The sequence below is a fragment of the Ranitomeya imitator genome, chromosome 5, assembly GCF_032444005.1.
Source record: "Ranitomeya imitator isolate aRanImi1 chromosome 5, aRanImi1.pri, whole genome shotgun sequence".
Taxonomy (NCBI): domain Eukaryota; kingdom Metazoa; phylum Chordata; class Amphibia; order Anura; family Dendrobatidae; genus Ranitomeya; species Ranitomeya imitator.
The window spans coordinates 383,436,681-383,463,877 of NC_091286.1; the positions used below are offsets into that span (position 1 = coordinate 383,436,681).

At 43.5% G+C, this 27,197-nt stretch overlaps 1 protein-coding gene across 1 annotated transcript in view; it reads right to left on the bottom strand.

The window, feature by feature from the left end:
* HCRTR2 (hypocretin receptor 2) overlaps positions 1 to 27,197 on the bottom strand; it is a 212,713-nt gene that overhangs the window by 27,901 nt on the left and 157,615 nt on the right. The window contains exon 4 of the mRNA XM_069768020.1: positions 1,364 to 1,479. Within this exon, the coding sequence (XP_069624121.1) occupies positions 1,364 to 1,479 (116 nt within the window). The remainder of the gene's footprint in view (positions 1 to 1,363; positions 1,480 to 27,197) is intronic.

Below are 27,197 nucleotides of genomic sequence, written 5' to 3' on the forward strand. Positions count from 1 at the left end.
GACGCCGGATCCTCCCGCTGATGTCCAGGGGCCGCCGGAGAGGTGAATATAACAATATTTTTTATTTTAATTCTTTATTTTACACTTCCGATACCGATACCCGATATCACAAAAATATCGGATCTCGGTATCGGAATTCCGATACCGCAAGTATCGGCCGATACCCGATACTTGCGGTATCGGAATGCTCAACACTACCAATTAATAAACATGGTAAATAAACCCCCCCAAAAATTGTTGAATTGCACTTTTCTTGCAATTTCAATGAACTTGGAATTACATGATAAATTGAGTGATGTAATTCAAAAGTACAACTCTTTATGCAAAAAAAAAGCACTGTTATGTGGATGAAAAAAATAAAAAAAATTATGCCTCTTTGAAGAAGTAGAAGAAAAATGAAAACAAAATAAAACTAAAATTGCCTTAGGGTGAATGAGTTAATGGTTGTGTAAGAAATGTTCTGCCATGATGAATGCACTTGGGCATTCAAATGATCAAGATCTACAGCTGTCAACTTCCATTTCAATTGGCAACCAATGACATCCCAGTTGTTATCAATGTAAGTCAAGTTCGGAGACATTGCAAATCATGGTAGCATGTTTTGGACATGCCGGTTGCTCAAAATATCATGTGCAACATATTATTTAATGTTGTCATGTTGAAATATAACTTTTGAGACAGTTTGGAGAAATGGCCATATCAGTGATTCGACCACCAAATCAATGCAACATCAAGCCTGTAGTATCTCTGGACTTTTTTCACATCGAGTACATCTAGGACATCTTTGGTCAGATATTGCAAAAAGCAGTTGTCAGTAGCGGTACTTATGATTTGTGTGCCGACTGCATTCCTAAAGAGAGGACAACTTCCAAAACTTAAGAATAACTCTTTAAATGGAATCATGGAAACCACAATTCTTGAAGTCAACTAATTGTGCTTAGAATTTATGAGAGGGAATAAAGATCCTAAACCCATGTCTACAAATTGAATTTTTCATTTGTGAAGAAAGATCCAAAACGTCTTCAAATTGATTTTTTTATCTTAAATTATGTGGCAAGGCCCTTTAGAGGGTTGGTACTGACTATTAAGATTGCTACACTCAATTATTGTCACTAGACTTGTCCTCTTTTTCTCTGAAGAGGTTATTTGCATATCTGATAATAATAATCAAACATGTAACTTTTAGTAAAAGTAGCAAACAAAAATTAAAAGGATGAAATAAACAGTATAAAACAGTATAAAACAAAAATATATAATCTAATAAAATCTTTTTGTAAATAAAGTATAAGAATTAAAAATCAACATTTCTAAATTTACCATATTTTAAATGCAGATAAATAAACACAGATTTACAAAAACGTACCTGTCGGCACCACAGCTTCCTAAAAATTTGCAGATATGCTAAAATCATCAGGCACAATGGAACCATGTATGTTATAAAGAAGAAGCAAACGTGATACACTTTAGAGTAAATTTCTCCTAAAATAGAGCAAAGTAGAAAATATTATAACAATATTTCTGAATATGCAATAGAAGATATAGTACTACAAGATTTCATCACAGACAGAACTTGTGCATTTTGAACAAAAAGATACAATAAATGTCAATGCAAACTGATTGAAAAAGTGTTAAAAATATCATTGATAGTGATGCTTGCTGTCTAAAATTACTGTCCAGTAGCATTTTACCTTTTCAATGTAATTATATTTTTTTAGAGAACTGCAGTGCATAATTGTACCAAGAAGCATTCAGTCAGTGATTGAAACTAGGGTTGAGCGAAACGGGTCGAACATTTTCAAAAGTCGCCGACTTTTGGCTAAGTCGGGGTTTCATGAAACCCGATCCGACCCCTGTGCGGGGTCGGCCATGCGGTACGCGACTTTCGCGCCAAAGTCGCGTTTCAATGACGCGAAAAGCGCCATTTCTCAGCCAATGAAGGTAAACGCAGAGTGTGGGCAGCGTGATGACATAGGTCCTGGTCCCCACCATCTTAGAGAAGGGCATTGCAGTGATTGGCTTGCTGTCTGCGACGTCACAGGGGCTATAAAGAGGCGTTCCCGCCGACCGCCATCTTACTGCTGCTGATCTGAGCTTAGGGAGAGGTTGCTGCCGCTTTGTCAGAAGCAGGGATAGCGTTAGGCAGGGTCCATTAACCACAAAACCGCTTGTGCTGCAGCGATTTGCACTGTCCAACACCACCCTCGGTGTGCAGGGACAGTGGAAGTTTTTTTTTTTTTTTTTTTCCCCTCAGCGCTGTAGCTCATTGGGCTGCCCTAGAAGGCTCCCTGATAGCTGCATTGCTGTGTGTACGCCGCTGTGCAAACCAACTGCTTTTTTCAAAGCACAAATCCTCTTGTTCCTTCCTTTCTGCACAGCTATCTTTTTTGTTTGTCCACACTTTTTATTTCATTTGTGCATCAGTCCACTCCTTATTGCTGCCTGCCATACCTGGCTGAGATTACTGCAGGCAGGGAGATAGTAGCTGCCTGCCATACCTGGCTGAGATTACTGCAGGCAGGGAGATAGTAATTGTAGGACATTCCCTGTTTTTTTTTTTGTTTTTTTTTTGGTGGGAGATTAAGATTGGCAATTTGGCATTTCTGCTAGAGTGCCATCCCTGTGTGTGCCATCTCTCTCACATAGTGGGCCATAGAAAGCCTTTTCATTTTTCTGTATTTTTTTTTGTGGGGTGTATAAATTCTCCCTGATAAAAATACAGTGGGAGATTAATATTGGCCTTTGGGCTTGTGTGCCAGTCCTGAGTGTGCCATCTCTCTCACAAATAGTGGGCCATAGAAAGCCTATTTTATTTTTTTTGGGGTTTTATAAATTCTCCCTGAAAAAAAGGGAGATTAATATTGGCCTCTGGGCTTGTGTGCCAGTCCTGAGCGTGCCATCTGTGCCAGCCCTGAGCGTGCCATCTCTCTCACAAATAGTGGGCCATAGAAAGCCTATTTATTTTTTTTTTTGGTTTTATAAATTCTCCCTGAAAAAAAGGGAGATTAATATTGGCCTCTGGGCTTGTGTGCCAGTCCTGAGCGTGCCATCTGTGCCAGCCCTGAGCGTGCCATCTCTCTCACAAATAGTGGGCCATAGAAAGCCTATTTAATTTTTTTTTTTGTTTTATAAATTTTCCCTGAAAAAAGGGAGATTAATATTGGCCTCTGGGCTTGTGTGCCAGTCCTGAGCGTGCCATCTGTGCCAGCCCTGAGCGTGCCATCTCTCTCACAAATAGTGGGCCATAGAAAGCCTATTTAATTTTTTTTTTTGTTTTATAAATTTTCCCTGAAAAAAGGGAGATTAATATTGGCCTCTGGGCTTGTGTGCCAGTTGTGAGCGTGCCATCTGTGCCAGTCCTGAGCGTGCCATCTCTCTCACAAATAGTGGGCCATAGAAAGCCTATTTAAATTTTTTTTTGGTTTTATAAATTCTCCCAGAAAAAAAGGGAGATTAATATTGGCCTCTGGGCTTCTGTGCCAGTCCTGAGCGTGCCATCTGTGCCAGTCCTGAGCGTCCCATCTCTCTCACAAATAGTGGGCCATAGAAAGCCTATTTTATTTTTTTGGGGGGTTTTATAAATTCTCCCTGAAAAAAAGGGAGATTAATATTGGCCTCTGGGCTTGTGTGCCAGTCCTGAGCGTGCCATCTGTGCCAGCCCTGAGCGTGCCATCTCTCTCACAAATAGTGGGCCATAGAAAGCCTATTTATTTTTTTTTTTTGTTTTATAAATTTTCCCTGAAAAAAGGGAGATTAATATTGGCCTCTGGGCTTGTGTGCCAGTTGTGAGCGTGCCATCTGTGCCAGTCCTGAGCGTGCCATCTCTCTCACAAATAGTGGGCCATAGAAAGCCTATTTAAATTTTTTTTTGGTTTTATAAATTCTACCAGAAAAAAAGGGAGATTAATATTGGCCTCTGGGCTTCTGTGCCAGTCCTGAGCGTGCCATCTGTGCCAGTCCTGAGCGTCCCATCTCTCTCACAAATAGTGGGCCATAGAAAGCCTATTTTTTTTTTTTTTTGGGTTTTAGAAATTCTCCCTGGAAAAAAAAAGGGAGATTAATATTGCCCTTTGGGCTTGTGTGCCAGTACTAAGCGTTCCATCTCTCTCTCTCTCTCTCTCAGTCAGTGGGCCATAGAACGCCTATTTTTGGTTTTATTTGTTTTCTAAATTCTCCCTGAAAAAATCATTTTATTTTATTTGGTTTCTAAATTCTTCCTGATAAAATCACATTTTTTTTATTATTTTTTTTTCTAAAGTCTCCCTGAAAAAAAAAAAAAAAAACAGTGGGAGATTAATATTGGCCTTTGTGCTTGTGTGCCAGTCTTGACTCCTGGGTGCGTCATCTCTCAGTCAGTGGGCCATAGAACGCCTATTTTTGGTTTTATTTGTTTTATAAATTCTCCCAGAAAAAATCATTTTATTTTATTTGGTTTCTAAATTCTTCCTGATAAAATCACATTTTTTTTATTATTTTTTTTTCTAAAGTCTCCCTGAAAAAAAAAAAAAAAAACAGTGGGAGATTAATATTGGCCTTTCTGCTTGTGTGCCAGTCTTGACTCCTGGGTGCGTCATCTCTCAGTCAGTGGGCCATAGAACGCCTATTTTTGGTTTTATTTGTTTTATAAATTCTCCCAGAAAAAATCATTTTATTTTATTTGGTTTCTAAATTCTTCCTGATAAAATCACATTTTTTTTATTATTTTTTTTTCTAAAGTCTCCCTGAAAAAAAAAAAAAAAAACAGTGGGAGATTAATATTGGCCTTTCTGCTTGTGTGCCAGTCTTGACTCCTGGGTGCGTCATCTCTCAGTCAGTGGGCCATAGAACGCCTATTTTTGGTTTTATTTGTTTTCTAAATTCTCCCTGAAAAAATCATTTTATTTTATTTGGTTTCTAAATTCTTCCTGATAAAATCACATTTTTTTTATTATTTTTTTTTCTAAAGTCTCCCTGAAAAAAAAAAAAAAAAACAGTGGGAGATTAATATTGGCCTTTCTGCTTGTGTGCCAGTCTTGACTCCTGGGTGCGTCATCTCTCAGTCAGTGGGCCATAGAACGCCTATTTTTGGTTTTATTTGTTTTATAAATTCTCCCAGAAAAAATCATTTTATTTTATTTGGTTTCTAAATTCTTCCTGATAAAATCATATTTTTTTTATTATTTTTTTTTCTAAAGTCTCCCTGAAAAAAAAAAAAAAAAAACAACCAAAAAAAACAGTGGGAGATTAATATTGGCCTTTCTGCTTGTGTGCCAGTCTTGACTCCTGGGTGTGCCATCTCTCTCTCTCTCTCTCTCTCTCTCTCTCTCTCTCCAATTGTGGTCCATAGAAAGCCTATATTTTTTTTCCTTGATTTGGGTTCTAAAATCTACCAGAGAAAATAACTACATCAATCATTGGTAGAAAAATATTGGCCTCTGGGTTTGTGTGCCACTCCTGACTCCTGTGTGCGTCATCTCTCAGTCAGTGGGCCATAGAACGCCTATTTTTGTTTTTATTTGTTTTATAAATTCTCCCTGAAAAAATCATTTTATTTTATTTGGTTTCTAAATTCTTCCTGATAAAATCATATTTTTTTTATTATTTTTTTTTCTAAAGTCTCCCTGAAAAAAAAAAAACAAAAAAAAAAAAAACAAAAAAAACAGTGGGAGATTAATATTGGCCTTTCTGCTTGTGTGCCAGTCTTGACTCCTGGGTGTGCCATCTCTCTCTCTCTCTCTCTCTCTCTCCAATTGTGGTCCATAGAAAGCCTACATTTTTTTTCCTTGATTTGGGTTCCAAAATCTACCAGAGAAAATAACTCCATCAATCATTGGTAGAAAAATATTGGCCTCTGGGCTTGTGTGCCACTCCTGATTCCTGTGTGCGTCATCTCTCACTCAGTGGCCCATAGAAAGCATATAGTTTGTTACATTTGTTTTCTAAATTCTCCCTGCAAAAATCTTTTTTTTTTTTTTGGGGGGGTTTCTAAAGTGTTCCTGAAAAAAATAAAAATAAAAAAAAAATAATAGTGTGACATTAATATTAACATTTGTGCTTCAGTGACAGTCCTGCGTGTGGGGCATCTCTCTAATTTGCAGCCACCAAAAAAAGAGTGTGTAACATTGGGCCTGATTTTCGCTGTGGTCTCACCAACCTGTAAAGGGGTAGCTAAATCATACTGAAGTTATAGCTCACCGTGTAAGTTGTGTGACTGCAACAAATAACGTTAGTTTGGTTACGTTTTTAAAACAATGAGGAAGTCTAGTGGAAGAGGTCGTGGCCGGGGGCGTTCATTGTCAGCTGGTAATGAGGGTAGTGGTAGTGGTGGAGCATCAGGTGGTCGTGGGGGAAAAAATATTGCACCTAAGTCTGGAGCTGTGGAGCCAGGTTCGTCGTCCGGCTACACAAGGCCTCGAACGCTCCCTTTTCTGGGATTAGGAAAACCGCTTTTAAAGCCGGAGCAGCAAGAGCAAGTTTTGGCTTATCTTGCTGACTCAGCCTCTAGCTCTTTTGCCTCATCTCGTGAAACTGGTAAAAGTAAAAGCAGCGCGTCGTTAGTGGATGTTCACGGTCAGGGACAAGTCACTTCCTTGTCCTCTTCAGCAAAAACAACAACAGAGAAGAATGCAGCAGGCGACACAACGGGTTACTCCATGGAGCTCTTTACACATACCGTCCCTGGCTTAGAAAGTGAAGCAGTTAACAGTCCATGCCCATTACAAATTGAATCTGACATGGAGTGCACTGACGCACAGCCACAGCCAGACTACTATGCTGGTCCTTTGACTCAGACCACAACATTGCCCTCGCAGGGTGCTGATCAAGAATCAGACCCTGATGAGACTATGTTGCCCCATCACGAACGCTATACCACCGAACGACACGGTGACACAGACGAAGTTGCGCAGGAGGTACAAGAAGAGTTATTAGATGACCCAGTTCTTGACCCCGATTGGCAGCCATTGGGGGAACAGGGTGCAGGCGGCAGCAGTTCTGAAGCAGAGGAGGAGGAGGGGCCGCAGCAGGCATCAACATCGCCACAGGTTCCATCTGCCGGGCCCATATCTTGCCCAAAACGCGTGGCAAAGCCAAAACCTGGTGGAGGACAGCGTGGCCATCCGGTTAAAGCTCAGTCTGCAATGCCTGAAAAGGTATCCGATGCTAGAAAGAGTGCAGTCTGGCATTTTTTTAAACAACATCCAATTGATCAGCGCAAAGTCATCTGTCAAAAATGTTCTACTTCCTTAAGCAGAGGTCAGAATCTGAAAAGTCTCAATACTAGTTGCATGCATAGACATTTAACCACCATGCATTTGAAAGCTTGGACTAACTACCAAACGTCCCTTAAGGTTGTTGCACCCTCGGCCAATGAAGCTAGTCATCAACGCAACATCCCTTCCGGCAGTGTAGGACCACCATTTAGCGCACCACCTGCTGTATCTGTGCAGGTATCTTTGCCAGGCCAAAGCAGTCAGGGTCAGGGAATCACCAGTTTCGTAGTAGGAAACACTGCATCTAGGGCACCGGCGGCAACAATACCATCTCCCACCGTCTCTCAGTCTGCCATGTCCACCGGCACCCCCGCTAGTTCCACGATCTCCAGCTCTCCAGTCCAGCTCACCCTACATGAGACTATGGTTAGAAAAAGGAAATACTTAGCCTCGCATCCGCGTACACAGGGTTTGAACGCCCACATAGCTAGACTAATCTCGTTAGAGATGATGCCCTACCGGTTAGTTGAAAGCGAAGCTTTCAAAGACCTGATGGACTACGCTGTACCACGCTACGAGCTACCCAGTCGACACTTTTTTTCCAGAAAAGCCATCCCAGCCCTCCACCAGCATGTTAAAGAGCGCATCGTCCATGCACTCAGGCAATCTGTGAGCACAAAGGTGCACCTGACAACAGATGCATGGACCAGTAGGCATGGCCAGGGACGTTACGTGTCCATCACGGCACACTGGGTAAATGTGGTGGATTCAGGGTCCACAGGGGACAGCAAGTTTGGGACAGTTCTGCCTAGCCCACGGTCTAGTAAACAGTTGTCTGTAGCCGTTCGCACCCCCTCCTCCTCCTCCTCCTCGTCCTCCTGCAGAAGCAAGAGCTCGTCCACAGACCGCAGTCGCACAAACACTCCATCCGCACCTGCCACTGTTGCACACCAGGTCTCCCATTATGGGGCAGCTACTGGCATACGTCAGCAGGCTGTATTGGCTATGAAGTGTTTGGGCGACAATAGACACACCGCGGAAGTTCTGTCCGAGTTCTTGCAGCAAGAAACGCAGTCGTGGCTGGGCACTGTAGATCTTGAGGCAGGCAAGGTAGTGAGTGATAACGGAAGGAATTTCATGGCTGCCATCTCCCTTTCCCAACTGAAACACATTCCTTGCCTGGCTCACACCTTAAACCTGGTGGTGCAGTGCTTCCTGAAAAGTTATCCGGGGTTATCCGACCTGCTCCTCAAAGTGCGTGGACTTTGCGCACATATCCGCCGTTCGCCTGTACACTCCAGCCGTATGCAGACCTATCAGCGTTCTTTGAACCTTCCCCAGCATCGCCTAATCATAGACGTTGCAACAAGGTGGAACTCAACACTGCACATGCTTCAGAGACTGTGCGAACAGAGGCGGGCTGTTATGTTTTTGTGGGAGGATACACATACACGGGCAGGCAGTAGGATGGCAGACATGGAGTTGTCAGGTGTGCAGTGGTCGAAGATTCAAGACATGTGTCAAGTCCTTCAGTGTTTTGAGGAATGCACACGGCTGGTTAGTGCAGACAACGCCATAATAAGCATGAGCATCCCCCTAATGCGTCTGCTGATGCAAAGTTTGACGCACATAAAGGATCAGGCGTCTGCACCAGAGGAAGAGGAAAGCCTTGATGACAGTCAGCGATTGTCTGGTCAGGGCAGTGTACATGACGAGGTACCGGGCGAAGAGGAGGTGGAGGATGAGGAGGATGATGGGGATGAGTATATTTTTAATGAGGAAGCTTTCCCGGGGGCACGGGAAATTGGTGGCGTGGCAAGGCCGGGTTCTGGTTTTTTGAGGGACACAAGTGACGTAGATTTGCCTGCAACTGCCCCTCAACCAAGCACAACCGCAGATTTGACAACGGGAACTTTGGCCCACATGGCGGATTATGCCTTGCGTATCCTCAAAAGGGACACACGCATTACAAAAATGATGAACGATGACGATTACTGGTTGGCCTGCCTCCTTGATCCTCGCTATAAAGGCAAATTGCAAAATATTATGCCACATGAGAACTTGGAACTAATATTAGCAACAAAACAATCAACTCTTGTTGACCGTTTGCTTCTGGCATTCCCTGCACACAGCGCCCGTGATCGTTCTCACACGAGCTCCAGGGGCCAGCAGACCAGAGGTGTTAGAGGGGCAGAAATCAGAAGTGGCGTTGGCCAGAGGGGTTTTCTGACCAGGTTGTGGAGTGATTTTTCTATGACCGCAGACAGGACAGGTACTGCAGCATCAATTCAAAGTGACAGGAGACAACATTTGTCCAGTATGGTTACAAACTATTTTTCATCCCTTATCGACGTTCTCCCTCAACCGTCATTCCCATTTGATTACTGGGCATCCAAATTAGACACCTGGCCAGAATTGGCAGAATATGCATTGCAGGAGCTTGCTTGCCCGGCAGCTAGTGTCCTATCAGAAAGAGTATTCAGTGCTGCAGGTTCAATACTAACAGAAAAAAGGACTCGTCTGGCTACCCAAAATGTAGATGATCTAACCTTCATTAAAATGAACCACAACTGGATTTCAAAATCTTTTGCCCCACCCTGCCCGGCTGACACCTAGCTTTCCTATGAAAAGGTCTTGCCTGTGGACTATTCTGAATGACTTTTCCAATCTCGTAATTTTCTTCACCTGATTGTCCAGCATACGACATGTTTCCACCTCACGAAATGGCCAAACTCCCCACACGGGGCCGTGCTATCGCCACTTTGCGCTTGGACCCTTGAGAGTGCTGTTTGTCTGAAGAGGTGGGTGTGGCCGCTTTTGGTCGACGGCACTGCCACTGGGTCCCTCATAGTACAATAAAGTGTCTCTGGCGGTGGTGGTGCGCACCCAACGTCAGACACACCGTTGTAATATGAGGGGCCCTGTGCCTGTAACGCCGGCCACAAGACAGTTCCCCCCCCAGCTCAAACAGTGCTCTACCACTAGCAAAATTATCTCTCACAGCTTCACCAATGTGTAGTCTAGGCGCTGACATCCTTCAATGCCTGGCACTGACAATACCATTGTTTTGACATTTTTGTTATGTTAGGCCTTCGAAGCCTGTCTGCGGTCCCTTCTTTCTACAACTACTACACTGACCAGGCCACTGCTGGCCGTGTTACCCTGGAACCAATTTAAAAGTGCCTACAGTCAGCCCAATTTTGTTATGTTAGGCCTTCGAAGACTGTCTGCCGTCACTCCTTCCACTAGACTTCCACTGACCATACACTGCTGCCCATGTACCCCTGGAACCAATTTAAAGTGCCTACAGCCAGCCCAATTTTGTTATGTTAGGCCTTGGAAGCCTGTCTGCGGTCACTCCTTCCACTAGACTTCCACTGACCAGACCACTGCTGCCCGTGTACCCCTGGAACCAATTTAAAAGTGCCTACAGCCAGCCCAAGTTTGTTATGTTAGGCCTTGGAAGCCTGTCTGCGGTCACTCCTTCCACTAGGCCTCCACTGACCACACCACTGCTGTCCGTGTACCCCTGGAACCAATTTAAAATTGCCTACAGCCATGTGTTATTATTTTAGGCCTTCGATGCCTGTCTGCGGTCACTCCTTCCACTAGGCCTCCACTGACCACACCACTGCTGTCCGTGTACCCCTGGAACCAATTTAAAATTGCCTACAGCCAGCCCAATTTTTTTATTTTAGGCCTTCGATGCCTGTCTGCGGTCCATTCTTTCAACTACTACTACACTGACCAGGTCACTGCTGCCCGTGTACCCCTGGAACCAATTTAAAATTGCCTACAGCCATGTGTTATTATTTTAGGCCTTGGAAGCCTGTCTGCGGTCACTCCTTCCACTAGGCCTCCACTGACCACACCACTGCTGTCCGTGTACCCCTGGAACCAATTTAAAATTGCCTACAGCCATGTGTTATTATTTTAGGCCTTCGATGCCTGTCTGCGGTCACTCCTTCCACTAGGCCTCCACTGACCACACCACTGCTGCCCGTGTACCCCTGGAACCAATTTAAAATTGCCTACAGCCAGCCCAATTTTTTTATTTTAGGCCTTCGATGCCTGTCTGCGGTCCATTCTTTCAACTACTACTACACTGACCAGGTCACTGCTGCCCGTGTACCCCTGGAACCAATTTAAAATTGCCTACAGCCATGTGTTATTATTTTAGGCCTTCGATGCCTGTCTGCGGTCACTCCTTCCACTAGGCCTCCACTGACCACACCACTGCTGCCCGTGTACCCCTGGAACCAATTTAAAATTGCCTACAGCCAGCCCAATTTTTTTATTTTAGGCCTTCGATGCCTGTCTGCGGTCCATTCTTTCAACTACTACTACACTGACCAGGGCACTGCTGGCCGTGTTACCCTGGAACCAATTTAAAAGTGCCTACAGTCAGCCCAATTTTGTTATGTTAGGCCTTCGAAGACTGTCTGCCGTCACTCCTTCCACTAGACTTCCACTGACCATACACTGCTGCCCATGTACCCCTGGAACCAATTTAAAGTGCCTACAGCCAGCCCAATTTTGTTATGTTAGGCCTTCGAAGCCTGTCTGCGGTCACTCCTTCCACTAGGCCTCCACTGAGCACACCACTGCTGTCCGTGTACCCCTGGAACCAATTTAAAATTGCCTACAGCCAGCCCAATTTTTTTATTTTAGGCCTTCGATGCCTGTCTGCGGTCCATTCTTTCAACTACTACTACACTGACCAGGTCACTGCTGCCCGTGTACCCCTGGAACCAATTTAAAATTGCCTACAGCCATGTGTTATTATTTTAGGCCTTCGATGCCTGTCTGCGGTCACTCCTTCCACTAGGCCTCCACTGACCACACCACTGCTGCCCGTGTACCCCTGGAACCAATTTAAAATTGCCTACAGCCAGCCCAATTTTTTTATTTTAGGCCTTCGATGCCTGTCTGCGGTCCATTCTTTCAACTACTACTACACTGACCAGGTCACTGCTGCCCGTGTACCCCTGGAACCAATTTAAAATTGCCTACAGCCATGTGTTATTATTTTAGGCCTTCGATGCCTGTCTGCGGTCACTCCTTCCACTAGGCCTCCACTGACCACACCACTGCTGTCCGTGTACCCCTGGAACCAATTTAAAATTGCCTACAGCCATGTGTTATTATTTTAGGCCTTCGATGCCTGTCTGCGGTCACTCCTTCCACTAGGCCTCCACTGACCACACCACTGCTGCCCGTGTACCCCTGGAACCAATTTAAAATTGCCTACAGCCAGCCCAATTTTTTTATTTTAGGCCTTCGATGCCTGTCTGCGGTCCATTCTTTCAACTACTACTACACTGACCAGGTCACTGCTGCCCGTGTACCCCTGGAACCAATTTAAAATTGCCTACAGCCATGTGTTATTATTTTAGGCCTTCGATGCCTGTCTGCGGTCACTCCTTCCACTAGGCCTCCACTGACCACACCACTGCTGTCCGTGTACCCCTGGAACCAATTTAAAATTGCCTACAGCCATGTGTTTTTATTTTAGGCCTTCGATGCCTGTCTGCGGTCCATTCTTTCAACTACTACTACACTGACCAGGGCACTGCTGGCCGTGTACCCCTGGAACCAACATCAGAAAATATAAAAATAAGTATTTTGCTTATAAAAAAGAAAATACTGGTGAGATATCAAATGCAGACATTTTAACATTAAAAACAAACACACAACTAAAATCTGGTACAGTACTAAAAATGGCCACCAGCTACAATTACTTTCTCCTGCAAGTAGTTAACTGAAAGTTTTTTTAAATTGAAAACACACATATGGCATCCACCGAGTGTTGTCCTGTCGCGTCTTCTTTATATTATTGCCGAGAAGATGCAAAATAATGAAAATAATAAAATCATTAATTACCAAAATAATAGAGAAAGTCAACACCACATTGCAAATAAACATTCATTCCAAATAAAGAAGCAGGGCGCGTCCGAGGGTGAGTATATACCTAATAAGAATCTAATCACCCTCGGACGCGCAATGCTTATTTCCAACAGCCTTCCTTCCTAAGAATCAGCCCTTCCGTCGTGTAGAGAGACGTTGTGTTACACTCCAAGGTGTTCCCCAGGTTGCCTTTCCTGAGCTTCGATCTTCCGGCTCTCGTTTAGTAGTTCTTGGAAACTACACTGCATTAGGCCTTCAAATTGGGTATGGGGTGTAGAGAGAGGGTGTGTTACACTCCAAGGTGTTCCCCAGGTTGCCTTTCCTGAGCTTCGATATTCCGGCTCTCGTTTAGTAGTTGTTGGAAACTACACTGCATTAGGCCTTCAAATTGGGTATGGGGTGTAGAGAGAGGGTGTGTTACACTCCAAGGTGTTCCCCAGGTTGCCTTTCCTGAGCTTCGATATTCCGGCTCTCGTTTAGTAGTTGTTGGAAACTACACTGCATTAGGCCTACAAATTTGGTATGGGGGAAACATTGGCGCATCTGCGGTCCCTCCTTCCTCTAGGCCTCCACTGACCTGTCTACTGCTGCCCGTGTTCCCCTGGAACCAATTTTAAATTGCCTACAGGCAGCCCAATTTATTATGTTAGGGCTTCGAAGCCTGTCTGCGGTCCCTCCTTCCACTAGGCCTCCACTGACCTGTCTACTGCTGCCCGTGTACCCCTTGAACCAACATCATAAAATAAAAAAAAAAGGATTTTGCTTATAAAAAAGAAAATACTGGTGAGATATCAAATGCAGACATTTTGACATTAAAAACAAACAAACAGCTAAAATCTGGTACAGTACTAAAAATGGCCACCAGCTACAATTACTTTCTCCTGCAAGTAGTTAACTGAAAGGTTTTTTAAATTGAAAACACACATATGGCATCCACCGAGTGTTGTCCTGTCGCGTCTTCTTTATATTATTGCCGAGAAGATGCAAAATAATGAAAATAATAAAATCATTAATTACCAAAATAATAGAGAAAGTCAACACCACATTGCAAATAAACATTCATTCCAAATAAAGAAGCAGGGCGCGTCCGAGGGTGAGTATATACCTAATAAGAATCTAATCACCCTCGGACGCGCAATGCTTATTTCCAACAGCCTTCCTTCCTAAGAATCATCCCTTCCGTGGTGTAGAGAGACGTTGTGTTACACTCCAAGGTGTTCCCCAGGTTGCCTTTCCTGAGCTTCGATCTACCGGCTCTCGTTTAGTAGTTGTTGGATACTACGCTGCATTAGGCCTTCAAATTGGGTATGGGGTGTAGAGAGATGGTGTGTTCCACTCCAAGGTGTTCCCCAGGTTGCCTTTCCTGAGCTTCGATCTTCCGGCTCTCGTTTAGTAGTTCTTGGAAACTACACTGCATTAGGCCTTCAAATTGGGTATGGGGTGTAGAGAGAGGGTGTGTTACACTCCAAGGTGTTCCCCAGGTTGCCTTTCCTGAGCTTCGATATTCCGGCTCTCGTTTAGTAGTTGTCGGAAACTACGCTGCATTAGGCCTACAAATTGGGTATGGGGTGTAGAGAGAGGGTGTGTTACACTCCAAGGTGTTCCCCAGGTTGCCTTTCCTGAGCTTCGATATTCCGGCTCTCGTTTAGTAGTTGTCGGAAACTACGCTGCATTAGGCCTACAAATTGGGTATGGGGTGTAGAGAGAGGGTTTGTTACACTCCAAGGTGTTCCCCAGGTTGCCTTTCCTGAGCTTCGATCTTCCGGCTCTCGTTTAGTAGTTGTTGGAAACTACGCTGCATTAGGCCTTCAAATTGGGTATGGGGTGTAGCGAGAGGGTGTGTTACACTCCAAGGTGTTCCCCAGGTTGCCTTTCCTGAGCTTCGATCTTCCGGCTCTCGTTTAGTAGTTCTTGGAAACTACACTGCATTAGACCTTCAAATTGGGTATGGGGTGTAGAGAGAGGGTGTGTTACACTCTAAGGTGTTCCCCAGGTTTCCTTGCCATTGCTTCGGTCTTCCGACTCTCGTTTAGTAGTTGTAGAAAAGTACACTGCATTAGGCCATACAAATTGGGTATGGGGTGGAGAGAGATGGTGTGTTACACTCCAAGGTGTTCCCCAGGTTGCCTTTCCTGAGCTTCTATCTTCAGGCTCTCATTAAATTGTGGTTAAATGGAACAACTGCATTTGGCGTACTAGTTGGTTTGGGGCCTACTATCGGTGTCTGCCACTCCTTGCTGTTCTCCTCCACTGAACAAAGCTGTGCCGCCTGTTTACTACGGTTGCCAATTTTGAACTGCATTTTGACTACTTACTGATTTGGCCCTACTCTCTGTGTCAGCCTCTCATTCCAGTTGTCCTCCACTGCAATGCCCCCTGGTTATTCCTGTGTTACCAATTTTGAACTGCATTTAGCCCACTTTCTTCTTTGGGCCTATATCTGTGTTTCCACTTCATCGTGCCCATTGCCCAGCCAGTGATAGATGAGTCTGCTGGTACATTGACCCATAACGCAACATTCCCCGTGCACGCTACACAACAACATTGTGACCCTGCTGAAAGTCAGGTTGCTCTTCCCGCATACCATACCACCTTACACGGGGACAAAGAGGAAGGTGCAGATGAAAGTGCAGGTTCCTTCATCAGGTGGGGGGAGGAATACTAGTTGGCGACGTCACTGGCACAGGGCCTCTCATAGTACGCAAAAGTGTTGCTGCCGGTGGGAGGCGCCCCCGCCGTGCAAACACACCGCTGTACTTTGAGGGGCCCTGTGCCAGTGCCAATGCCAACGAGTGGGCCCCCCCTGCTTGCTCAGGTTCACAGCACTTGCAAAGTTGAAATACTTACCTCTCCCTGCTCCACTGCCGTGACGTGGTCCAGATTTCCTGGGCCCACTAATTACTTGAACCAGCCCTACCCCCCACAACTTTAGCCAAATGACCCCCAATTTCAAATGCCTTCCAATTATTATAAGGTAAATTACGCTTGACAAGCTTCATTAAGAAGAATGGATGGTTTTGACATTAAAATGGGCACTCTAGGTGTTTTCCTGGCCCCCACTCACTGCCGACTATGCTGCCCCATTGACTTGCATTGGGTTTCGTGTTTCGGTCGATCCCGACTTTACGTCATAATCGGCCGATTTCACTCGACCCGACTTTGGACATAGTCGGGTTTCGCAAAACCCGGCTCGACTCTAAAAAGGTCAAGGTCGCTCAACTCTAATTGAAACCTAAAAAGGCTGCTTCATTATAATTTGCATTCCGAAAGACAGTCCTAATGAAGGGTCTCACTGGAGTTTTGGTTTAGATTTTGTTAAATAAAAAATGACAGTGTAATCTGTCATGTGGTTTTGTTAATATAAGGTTGTATTTATTTAATTTTAAGACTTTATTAGAAAAAAGGTAGTTAGAAACACGTGTGCACAACCGTATGAGGTGCATGGGTAGGTTCCCAAACCGTAATCAGCAAATAATACAAAACCCGGCACTCAACTTTGTGGTGTAAAGAAACGAAAGATTTATTATCCTAAATCAGAAAACGTTTCGGTCCCACAGCTGGACCTTCATCAGTAACGTTTACTGGGACAATGTATAGATTCAAGTGGCTATATGGCCTGCCCAGAGGTTGCTACCAATATAGTATTGGATACCCAGAAAGAGAAGTTAGAGCCTATATAGGTGCTGTCATCGCGGCGTCCACCGCTGAATAGACTTTAAATATACACAATCACAAAGACTGGGACAGTATTCCCTTTCGTGTGAAATATTCAAAGATTTTAGAGCAACTATAAGTACTTTGTCATTACAGTCTTCACGCTTATAATTCTAGTAATTGCTGCAATTTATTTAGAAATCATATATTGCTGCAAGAGCAATGAGTCATAAAATGTGCTTGATTTGTCAAATTGTAGAATAAAATGATAATGTGTAAAATTATTAAGTGACTAAAATTGAATGGCAGCAGATTTGTTCTTGTATAGCACTCATTCAATAGAATATAAGCAGCATTTACAGTCCACCTGAAAAATGTTAAATATATAGAAATGTTCTGAAAGGCAGTACTGCTCTTTAATGATTTGCCATTAAATGAACACTATAGAGATAGGGATGAGCGAACGTGCTTGGTGATACTCAAATATCACTCAAGTACCAGAGTGCTCTGATGTGCTCAGCACTCGACGAGCATTGGCCGGTGCTCGGATTTGAAACTTCAGTTCCCATGTTACAAACCCAATAAGCATAAGTCACTGTAATGCCATGGACATCTTGGTAGTGGCATTACTGTGATTTGTTGACTGCATTACATCATCAGAGGTTATGAAAAGACAGGCACCACCACGCTTGGCTCACTAATTATTATTATTATTATTATTATTATTTATTTATATAGCACCATTAATTCCATGGTGCTGTACATGAGAAAGGAGTTACATACAGGGTTATAGATATCGATTACAGTAAGCATGTTTACATTGACAGACTGGTACAGAGGGGAGAGGACCCTGTCCTTGCGGACTTACATTCTATGGGATAGTGGGGAAGAGACAGAAGGTAGGGGCGAGGCGGCGGCTGTGGCGATGGCGAGGCGGTGGCTCTGGCGATGGTGAGGCGGCAGAATGGTTATTGCAGGCTGTAGTCTTTCTTGAAGAGAAGGGTTTTCAGGTTCCGTCTGAAGGAGCCAAGGGTGGTGGATAGTCGGACGTGTTGAGTCATGGAATTCCAGAGGATGGGGGATATTCGGGAGAAATCTTGGAGGCGGTTGTGTGAGGAACGAATAAGTGTGGAGGAGAGTAGGAGGTCTTGGGAGGATCGGAGATTACGTGAGGGAAGATATTGGGAGATTAGTTCAGAGATACAGGGAGGGGACAGGTTGTGGATGGCTTTGTAGATCAGTGTTAGTAGTTTGAACTGGATGCTATTTCACAGCTCTGGGAAAGTTGTGATTGGAGTGAGAGAGCAGTTATCCATGCCTATGTGTGCATAGTTTGACTAATCAGGGTCCTCTAATGGTGATACTGGTGCTGGTGCTGAACCATTATACTAACAGTCCTTCTAAGAGGCAATCTTTTGCTTTGCTGTGTGTATCAGATAGAGCCTTCAATTACAGGTATGGTTGCAGGAGCCTAGGTACAGTTGCAGGCGCAGGGAGAGTGGAAGAATACAGTCTCCGCTAAGCATAGCTTAGGGCTTTGCAATTTGTTGCTAAATATATAGCTGCTGCACATGACCAACTTTTTTTTTTTTTTGGGGGGGGGGGTGAAAAAATTGACTGTTTTGTCATCCATACAGTGCAATGTGCTTAGTATTACATTACAGTGGTAATACTCTCCAAAAAATTGTTCTGGATTGAATGAGTAATCCACATAGTGTTACGTGTTTAGCGCTACATTAAGATGGTATTAACCTACAAAAAATAGTTCAAAAAATCTTTCTTGATTGAATTGTCCACAAGACCCCGAAGGTGGAAGCTCTGCAGCATAGCCTCAGCATAGTGGCAACAGGCTCTGCTGAAGCTAATTTGTTTAGGAGACAAACCTTACTACATGGCAGAGTTATTGAAATGATGAACAGACCAGACAGATCAATGGCTCTTGCTGCTGAACCTACAGCCAGGCATTGAAGTGTCTAATAATGACCATAACATGGTGACACCTGTGATGCTTGGCAAGCTCACGTATCATGTCTGGCCCAGATGCTCAACTTTGTAGTTCAGTGATTTCTGAAATCCTGCCCAGATTTGACAGAGCTTTTAGTCAAGGTATGCCTCGTCAGCACTCATTTGCTCAAGTCAGCTACAGCTGCCGCCACACAAGCAATGCTGAAGCAGCGTATGTAAGTGCCAGCTAACCAACTGGTGTGTGATGTCACCATGTGCTGGAACTCAACATTGCTTTGTGAGCAGCAGAGGCCAGTTGTTAAATATCAGCTCCAACATGCTCATCAGCATTCTGGTCAGCCTTCGCACATAACAACTGAAGAGTGTTCATGGATGTCTGACATTTGTGCGGTTCTCCAAGACTTTCAGGACAGCAAAAAGATGGTGAGCAGTGATGATACTATAATCAGCGCAACAATCCCACTTCTGTGCCTACTTAAACAGCCGCTGCTCACAATTAAAGCTGAAGCTTTGCATGTGTACAAGGTGGAGATGGAGAAAGACATGAGACAAACAGATACCCTCAAGCCAATCCTCATCTCATCGGCTCAGCATGGATTGGGTAACAATGAGGAGTTGGTGGCTGAGGAGGAGGAACAGGAGCTGGCTGCTTGCGCAACAGAGTCTAGAACCCACAAGAGCTGTCTCATCTTTCCTACATGGGTGTGCTGAGCAGGGAAATGGGGAGGAAGAGATGGAGGAATTGTAGAGTAGCCATCATGGTGGAGACAGGGATGTGTTGGCTGTAGAGAACTTGGCACATATGGCCAACTTTATGTACCGATGCCTTTCCCGTGACACTCACGTTGTATTCATCTTGGTCAAAAAAAGGTGCTGGTTGTTTACCCTGCTAGACCCATGCTACAAATAGAATTTTGCATTTGTCCTTCCTGAGGTGGAGAGGTCTACTAAAATGATGTTTCACGCACAGCGCAGGAAGACTAAGTACAACATGATGGAATGATGGGAAGGAATCCCAAACGCAAAGGCAATGGTGGAGTGGAGACCCTTAGGTAGATCTAATAGCACCCTGCCTACCCTACCATCCCTTTATTGGTTCCACACCAATCGCCGAGCAGGAAACCTAAGCCCTGTATATCCCTAGAGCTAGGCCTTTATTAGTGAAGGGGAAGATGACACTGGTTGGTCCCCACTGTACACTAAAGACAAGAAGGGAGACAAACAAAGAGGAAGAAACTTACCTTTTTGGAGTTTGCTCAAGTTAACACCAAACTTCCTCCAAGAGCATTAGATAGGAAGTATATAGCTCCAAGCCTTATCAAGGGAAAATGTGAATATCACTGATGGCTCCCTGAAGCAGACTGAGTGTCTGTATACATCCAGGTATAGGTGAGCCAATTAGAGCCTGAGGGAGGTTGCCACTGGGTCCAAAAGTCAGAAGGATTAAGAAGGCATCTTTAATGCCAAACGCAGAGACCTTTTGCAGCCAGATGCAGAGCAACTGTCTGTTGCATCTGACACACCCGTGACATGGTGCTATGCCAGGAGATTATTGTAAAAAATATGTTGAAAAAATTATCATCAGACAACACTAGTATCAGGGGGCAAGCTTCCTTGCCCAATCATGGAGGAGAGGCGAGGGTAACATACACCAGGCCCCTTGCAGTCTAAAAATAGTAGCCCGCAGCCACCCCAGAAAAGGTGCATCTTTTAGATGCCCCAATTCTGGCACTTTGCCCAGCTCTTACCACTTGCCCTGTGACAGTGGCAAGTCAGGTGACTCACCTTTGTATTGTCTGGTGACATCAAGTTCAAGGGTTAGTAATGGAGAAGTGTCCATAAGATGCCTGTGCATTACTAATTCTGTACTTATATTGTAAATAAACACAGAGACAGAGTAATGTCCTTTATTTGAAATTAAAAATCACACTTTTACTTTTTTATTTAAAAGTAAAAAACACAGCTATATTCACCTATAACCCATTCCAAAGAAGCCCTGGTCTCCTGTAAAAAAAAAAAAAAAACAACCATGTCCCTCACCTGTTTGATGTTCTGTCCTGTGCTGTAATCCATGTCTGCAATAAATCTGAAAAATCATTTTCAACCTGGATGGTGCAAAGATGCGACTGTCCAGGCTGAAAACTACTGGAGAATGAGCTGCTGTGAGTGCAGCGTCAGTGACCAGTTCTGACCTCATCGAGGTTACCACAGGTCACTGACTGTGCTCCCAGTCTGTCCGCATGGTAAACTTCAGTGACCTCAATGAGATCACCGTTAACACTGTGAAAAAAAAAGTCTCACAGTGCAGTGCTGAGCTCACTGAGGTCACTGCAGTACACATTGTGGCCAGGTTTTACTGCAGTGAGTCATTCTTCCCTGCTCTTCAGCGTGAATGGTCGCCTCAGGCAATCGCTCATGCCAATGAGCACAAACAGCACAAACTTTGCCGACTTTCTCAGGCGCTGGTACATGTGATACTTATGCGGCACATGACCGCACTGATATCTCGGGTATTGGTTTTTCAAGTACTGGAAACATCTAGACATGTGAAAGTGTCCTTACTGACATTGGCGCATCTTTCAGCTTGTGTGTTCTAGCTTAAGAAATTTAATGCAGTCAGAGAAATTCATTCATACTGTTGCTGGCCACCAGTAGCCATATCCCAAGTCCCCACATTTTTCAAAACGTTCGTTGAGCTAGCCACAGGTAGTGTAAAAAACACAAGTCACATTTTCTTATGCAACTTAAAAAAAAATGATTAAATACCCTGCAGTGAATAAATAGCATAGTGCATGAAAATAATATATGGCACTTAGTTAACATGTTTTTTAATCAAAAAAATATGAAAGCCATCTCACCACTCCACGGTGACTATAATTTGGACAGTCCTAACTCTAAGGCTATTTGCGGATTTGTCTGCGGATCTGCAGCGGATTGGCCACTGCGGATTCGCAGCTGATTTCCAAGCAGTTTACAGTACCATGTAAACCATGGAAAACTAAATCCACAGTGCCCATGGTGTGGAAAATACTGCGAGGAAATGCTGCTTTGTATTTTCCGCAGCGTGTCAATTCTTTGTGCAGATTCCGCAGTGTTTTACACCTGCTCCTCAATAGGAATCCTCAGGTGTAAAACCACAGGTGAAATCTGCACAAAAACCACAGGAATTCCATGGTAAATCCACGGTAAATCCGCAGGTAAAACGCAGTGCGCTTTACCTGTGGATTTTGCAAAAAACGATGTGGAAAAATCCGCACACGAATCCGCAATGTGGGCACATAGCCTCATATTAAAGATATGTTTTTTTCAGTTCAGTGGCTAGTATGAATATGCGCTTATATTCTGCATGAACACCAGTTTATATCCCAGTTCATACTTTTTTTTTTTTCAGTTACTCCTACTTCCCTGAAAAAATGTGTATAACACTGAGGGTTTCCAGGACTGTATCTAAACCCCTTTAAGGGTATGTGCACACTTTGCGGATTCTCCTGTGGAATTTTCTGTGCTGATTCTGCATCTCTTGGCAGAAAACGCAGGTTAAAATCTGCACGCTTTTTGCGCGGATTTTGTGCATTTTTGTTGCGGATTTCATGCGTTTTTACCCCTGTGGATTTCTATTATGGAATGGGTGCAGAAACGCTGCAGATCCACACAAAGAATTGACATACTCCTTCTTTGAATCCGCTGCATTTTCCGTGCGGAATTTTCTGCACCATTAGCACAGCATTTTTTTTGCCATTGATTTACATTGTACTGTAAATGACTTGTGGGTCTGCAGTGTTACTGCGTGGAAAAAAACGCTGCGGATCCTCAACAAATCTGCAATGTGTGCACATAGCCTTAGTCTCCTTACCACAAACAATGCCTTAGTAGTGTCGAGCTATGTGCACACGTTGCGGATTTTGCTGCGGATACGCAGCGGATTTGATGCATGTAAACGTATGGAAAACAAAAGCTGCAGTGCACAAGCTGCAGAAAAAAGCACGTGAAAGCGCAGCGGTGTTTTTTCCGCAGCATGTCAATTCTTTGTGCAGATTCCGCAGCGGTTTACACATGCTCCTCAATAGGAATCCGCAGGTGTAAAACTGTAGGTGTAATCCGCACAAAACCGGGGTAAATCCGTGGCAAATCCGCGGGTAATCCTCAGTGCAGTTTACCTGCGGATTTTGCAAACGCAGTGCGGAAAAATCCGCACACCAATCCGCAACGTGTGCACATAGCTTCAAAGTTACCACAACATAAAAACAGATAATAACCCGGTTGTAATCAACAGCCTATTTAATAACGCAGTGCACTAACAGACTTATTTTTTTTATATATATATAATAAATGGTCACCAAATTATTATTATTTTCTTTTTTTTGATCAGTGATACCATTCTGCACAGAACGCTGACTCAAACTAATGGAGGCAATATTATGGCAAACATTCTGAGATTCAATTTATGGTTCACATAAAAAACAAAAACCTTTCCTGGCACCATTTCTCACATTGCTGAAGCATCAGAGATTTTGGGTTACTGACACACGCAGGCAAAGAGCACTTTATTGATAAGCACTTGTCACTTTGTACATGATGTTGCTGCTATCTTATTCATAGATTATTATACAATCTGACTTGATTGACGCTTAGCATTATGTGATCTCCTTTATTATTGTGTCAGTTGACCTTATAAATTGCATGCATTCTATTATTGTGTCACAGGACCCTATATTTTACTTGCATTTAGTTCTGTTTGCATTCAGGTGCCATCTAGTGGCCATTATACATTACTATTATTGTGATCATTAAAAAGATTTAGTTTGCAATGGATTGCTAAGAGCTATCAGCCATCGGGGGGTACTAATTTGTAAAAACATTTCTTTTTGCAGCGCAAGTACTTACAACATTTAAGTGTCTACCATGTTGTCACACAATTTGTATCGTCACCATTTGACCTACTACTACAGCTTTTTATAATTACTCTATGCATCTGTTATATATTTACAAATATATTTTTTTGATCTCCACAATAAATCTTTAATTTAGTTAAATAGGCCTCTATATATAATTTATATTATTTTTTTGTATATATTCCATTTTTCCTTAGTTCTCTAATTGTATTGGCAGTTCCCCATATTATATTTGGGATTATGTTCCATAGTATTGTCCATATTTCTGGTGCCTTTAAATTCAGTGAAACATTATAGAACAGAGTTATGTAATTTTGCATTGCCTCACTGGCTTTCCCATAATGCACTCTAGCTATGACATTTTAGGGATTATCCTACTTTTTACGGTGGTGGACAGTAACTATGTCATCACAAATCAACAGTTCCCAGTGGAACACAGCTTACCTGGCATAGTCATTTTCCATCTCCAGAGTCACTAGGTAAGGTCGGCGTCACACTAAACATATGGAAAATTGGTCCGAGTATCCCTGCTGAGAGTCGCACGAGTGTTCTCCGTGTGGTCATCTGTGTGTAATGTGTTTGCAATGTGATGATACGATTTTCTCGCACCTATGTATCCGTATGACATGCGTATGGCTTTACATTTCTCATTGAATTTCCCCATTGAATTTAATGGCTCAATGGGCTGAAATGAGGAAAATGTGTGCGTATTTGTCGCAAGCTACACAGATGGTCCATGTGGCATCCGAGTTTTTCTCGCACCCATAGGCTTGCATTGGTGAGTGTCGGACAGTTTACGTGTACAATCACAGCATGCTTCAATTTTACACGCACATAGAATACTCCTGAGAAAAAATATGGTGATGTGAGTTGCCCCATAGAGTAACAATGGTCCGAGTGCTATGCGATACTTTCTCTCATAGCACTCGTCCGTATTCTACGGTAGTGTGAACCTGGTCTAAGTCTCTTTCTTCTGTAGATTATAATTAGCAGGGTCCTTTCACTCTCTCTCTATCATCTTGTCAACTCCTCCATATTTATTTTACAAGTTATTATTATTATTATTCATTTTTATAGCGACATTTATGCCATGGCGCTTTACACTTGGAAGGGGCAATTATAGACAAGTACAATAAACATGAGCAAAACAAGGCACACACAAGTACAGAAGGAGAGAGGACCCTGACTGCGAGGGCTCACAGTCTACAGGGGATGGATGAGGATACACAAGGAGAGGGTAGAGCTAGTTGTGCGGCAGTTCAGCAGACTAAGGATCACTGCAGGTTGTAGGCTTGTCAGAAGAGGTGGGTCTTCAGGTTCATTTTGAAGGTTTCCGTGATAGGCGAGAGTCTGATGTGTTGGGGTAGAGAGTTCCAGAGTATGGGGGAAGCACGGGAGAAGTCTTGTATGCGGTTGTGGAAGGAAGAGATAAGAGGGGATTAGAGAAGGAGATCTTGAGATTATCAAAGGTTGCGTGTGTGTAAGTTCCAGGAGGCCATGTCACAGATGTATGGAGGAGACAAGTTGTGGATGGCTTTGTATGTCATAGTTAGGGTTTTGAACTGGAGCTTCTGGACAATAGGAAGCCAGTGAAGGGCTTGGCAGAGAGGAGGCTGGGGAATATAAGTGAGACAGGTGGATTAATCGGGCAGCAGAGTGTAGGATGGATTGGAGAGGTGTCAAAGTGCTAGAGGGGAGGCCAGAGAGTAGGAGGTTGCAGTAGTCGAGGTGGGAGATGATGAGGGCGTGCACTAGTGTTTTTGTGGTTTCATGGTCAAGAAATGCACGGATCCATGAAATATTTTTGAGTTTAAGTCGGCAGGAGGAGGCAAGGGCTTGGATATGTGGTTTTCCAGTATTGAGATTCACACAAATTTATTCAAAGCAAATCAATTTTTTTGGAAAAAATTTGGTGAAGTTGACTAACTCAAATTTCAAAAGGTCTGCTTATCTCTACTAGGTAGTTAGGAACATGTGCACACAAGCAAAATGCGACAGCAGGATGTAATATAGTTGTGGCATGTTAGGTTGTCAAATTAAATTGGTAAAAGTGATGTGCAAAATCAGATATGTAGTTACAGTATGTTTCCACAGTCAGGAATGGCTCAGTATTTGCTCAGGATTTGACGCAGGTAAAATCTGCATCTGAGGTCACTGGCAGGTCACCTGCACTTTTGATGCGTTTTTGATGCATTTTTATGTTGATTTTCATGCGAATTTGTATTGTGTTTTGTAAGCTAAATAAAGATATATAAAAAAAAGAATTGTGATTAGTGATGAGCGAATGTACTCGGTACTCGAGATTTCCCGAGCACGTTCGGGTGTCCTCCGAGTATTTGTTAGTGCTCGGAGATTTAGTTTTCTTCGCTGCATCTGAATGATTTACATCTGTTAGCCAGCATAAGTACATGTGGGGGTTCCCTAGCTAGCAACCAGGCAACCCCCACATGTACTTATGCTGGTTAACAGATGTAAATCACTCTGCTGCGGTGAAGAAAACTAAATCTCCGAGCACTAAAAAATACTCGGAGGACACCCGAGCGTGCTCGGGAAATATCGAGTAACGAGTATATTCGCTCATCACTAATTGTGATGTAATTTCCTTGTCCAACCTCTTATTTTACATACTCCATTGAAGAATAATGTTTACACACAGATACATAGATAGATGATAGATAATAGATAGATCTATCTATCTATCTATGGCTATATCTATCTATCTATCTATATCTATCGCTACCTATATATATCTATATCTATCACTATCTACAGTAGCTATGTATCTATAGATATATCTATCTATTTATAGTTCTATCTATCTACTGATATATCTATCTATCGATAGACCTATCTATTGATAGACCTATCTATCTATCGATCGATCTATCAATAGATAGATCTATCTATCGATCGATTGATCTATCGATAGATCTATCAATAGATAGATCTATCGATCAATAGATAATATCAATCGATAGATAATACCAAGCCTGATGTTTATTAATAAACATAATAAAATGGTACATAAAGAGTTAGGCCGGGATCACACATGTGAGAAACTCGGACGGGAGCAGAGCATGTGGCTGAATGTATTTCTATGCAGCCGCACGCTCCACTCCCAAGTGACGGCGGCAGTGCCGGGTATTAAGATGCGAGACTCGGCCGAGTTTCTCGCATGTGTGATCCCGGTCTTAAATAAAGACACACAAAAAATCTGCTTTAGCCTGAGGTCACACTTGCAAGAACCTCGCATGAGTCTCGTAACTCAATACCCGACACTGCCTCTGGCACTCAGGACTGGAATGTGTGGCTGCATGTATTTCTGTGCAGCTGAAGACTCCAGTCTGAGTGCCAGCACTGAGGTGCATGACTTGTGTGAGTTTATTGCAAGTGTGATCCTGTCCTTAAATGCAATATCTGCTTAATTTAAAAAATAATGGTGTGGGCTTCCGCACAATTTTCTGCACCAGACAGGGAATACCAGTGACTGGGGGCCGATGTTTATAGCCTGGGAAGTGGAAAATAGCCATGGATCTTCTCAGGCTATGAATATCAGCCCACAGCTATATGCTTAGCCTTCACTGGCTATTAA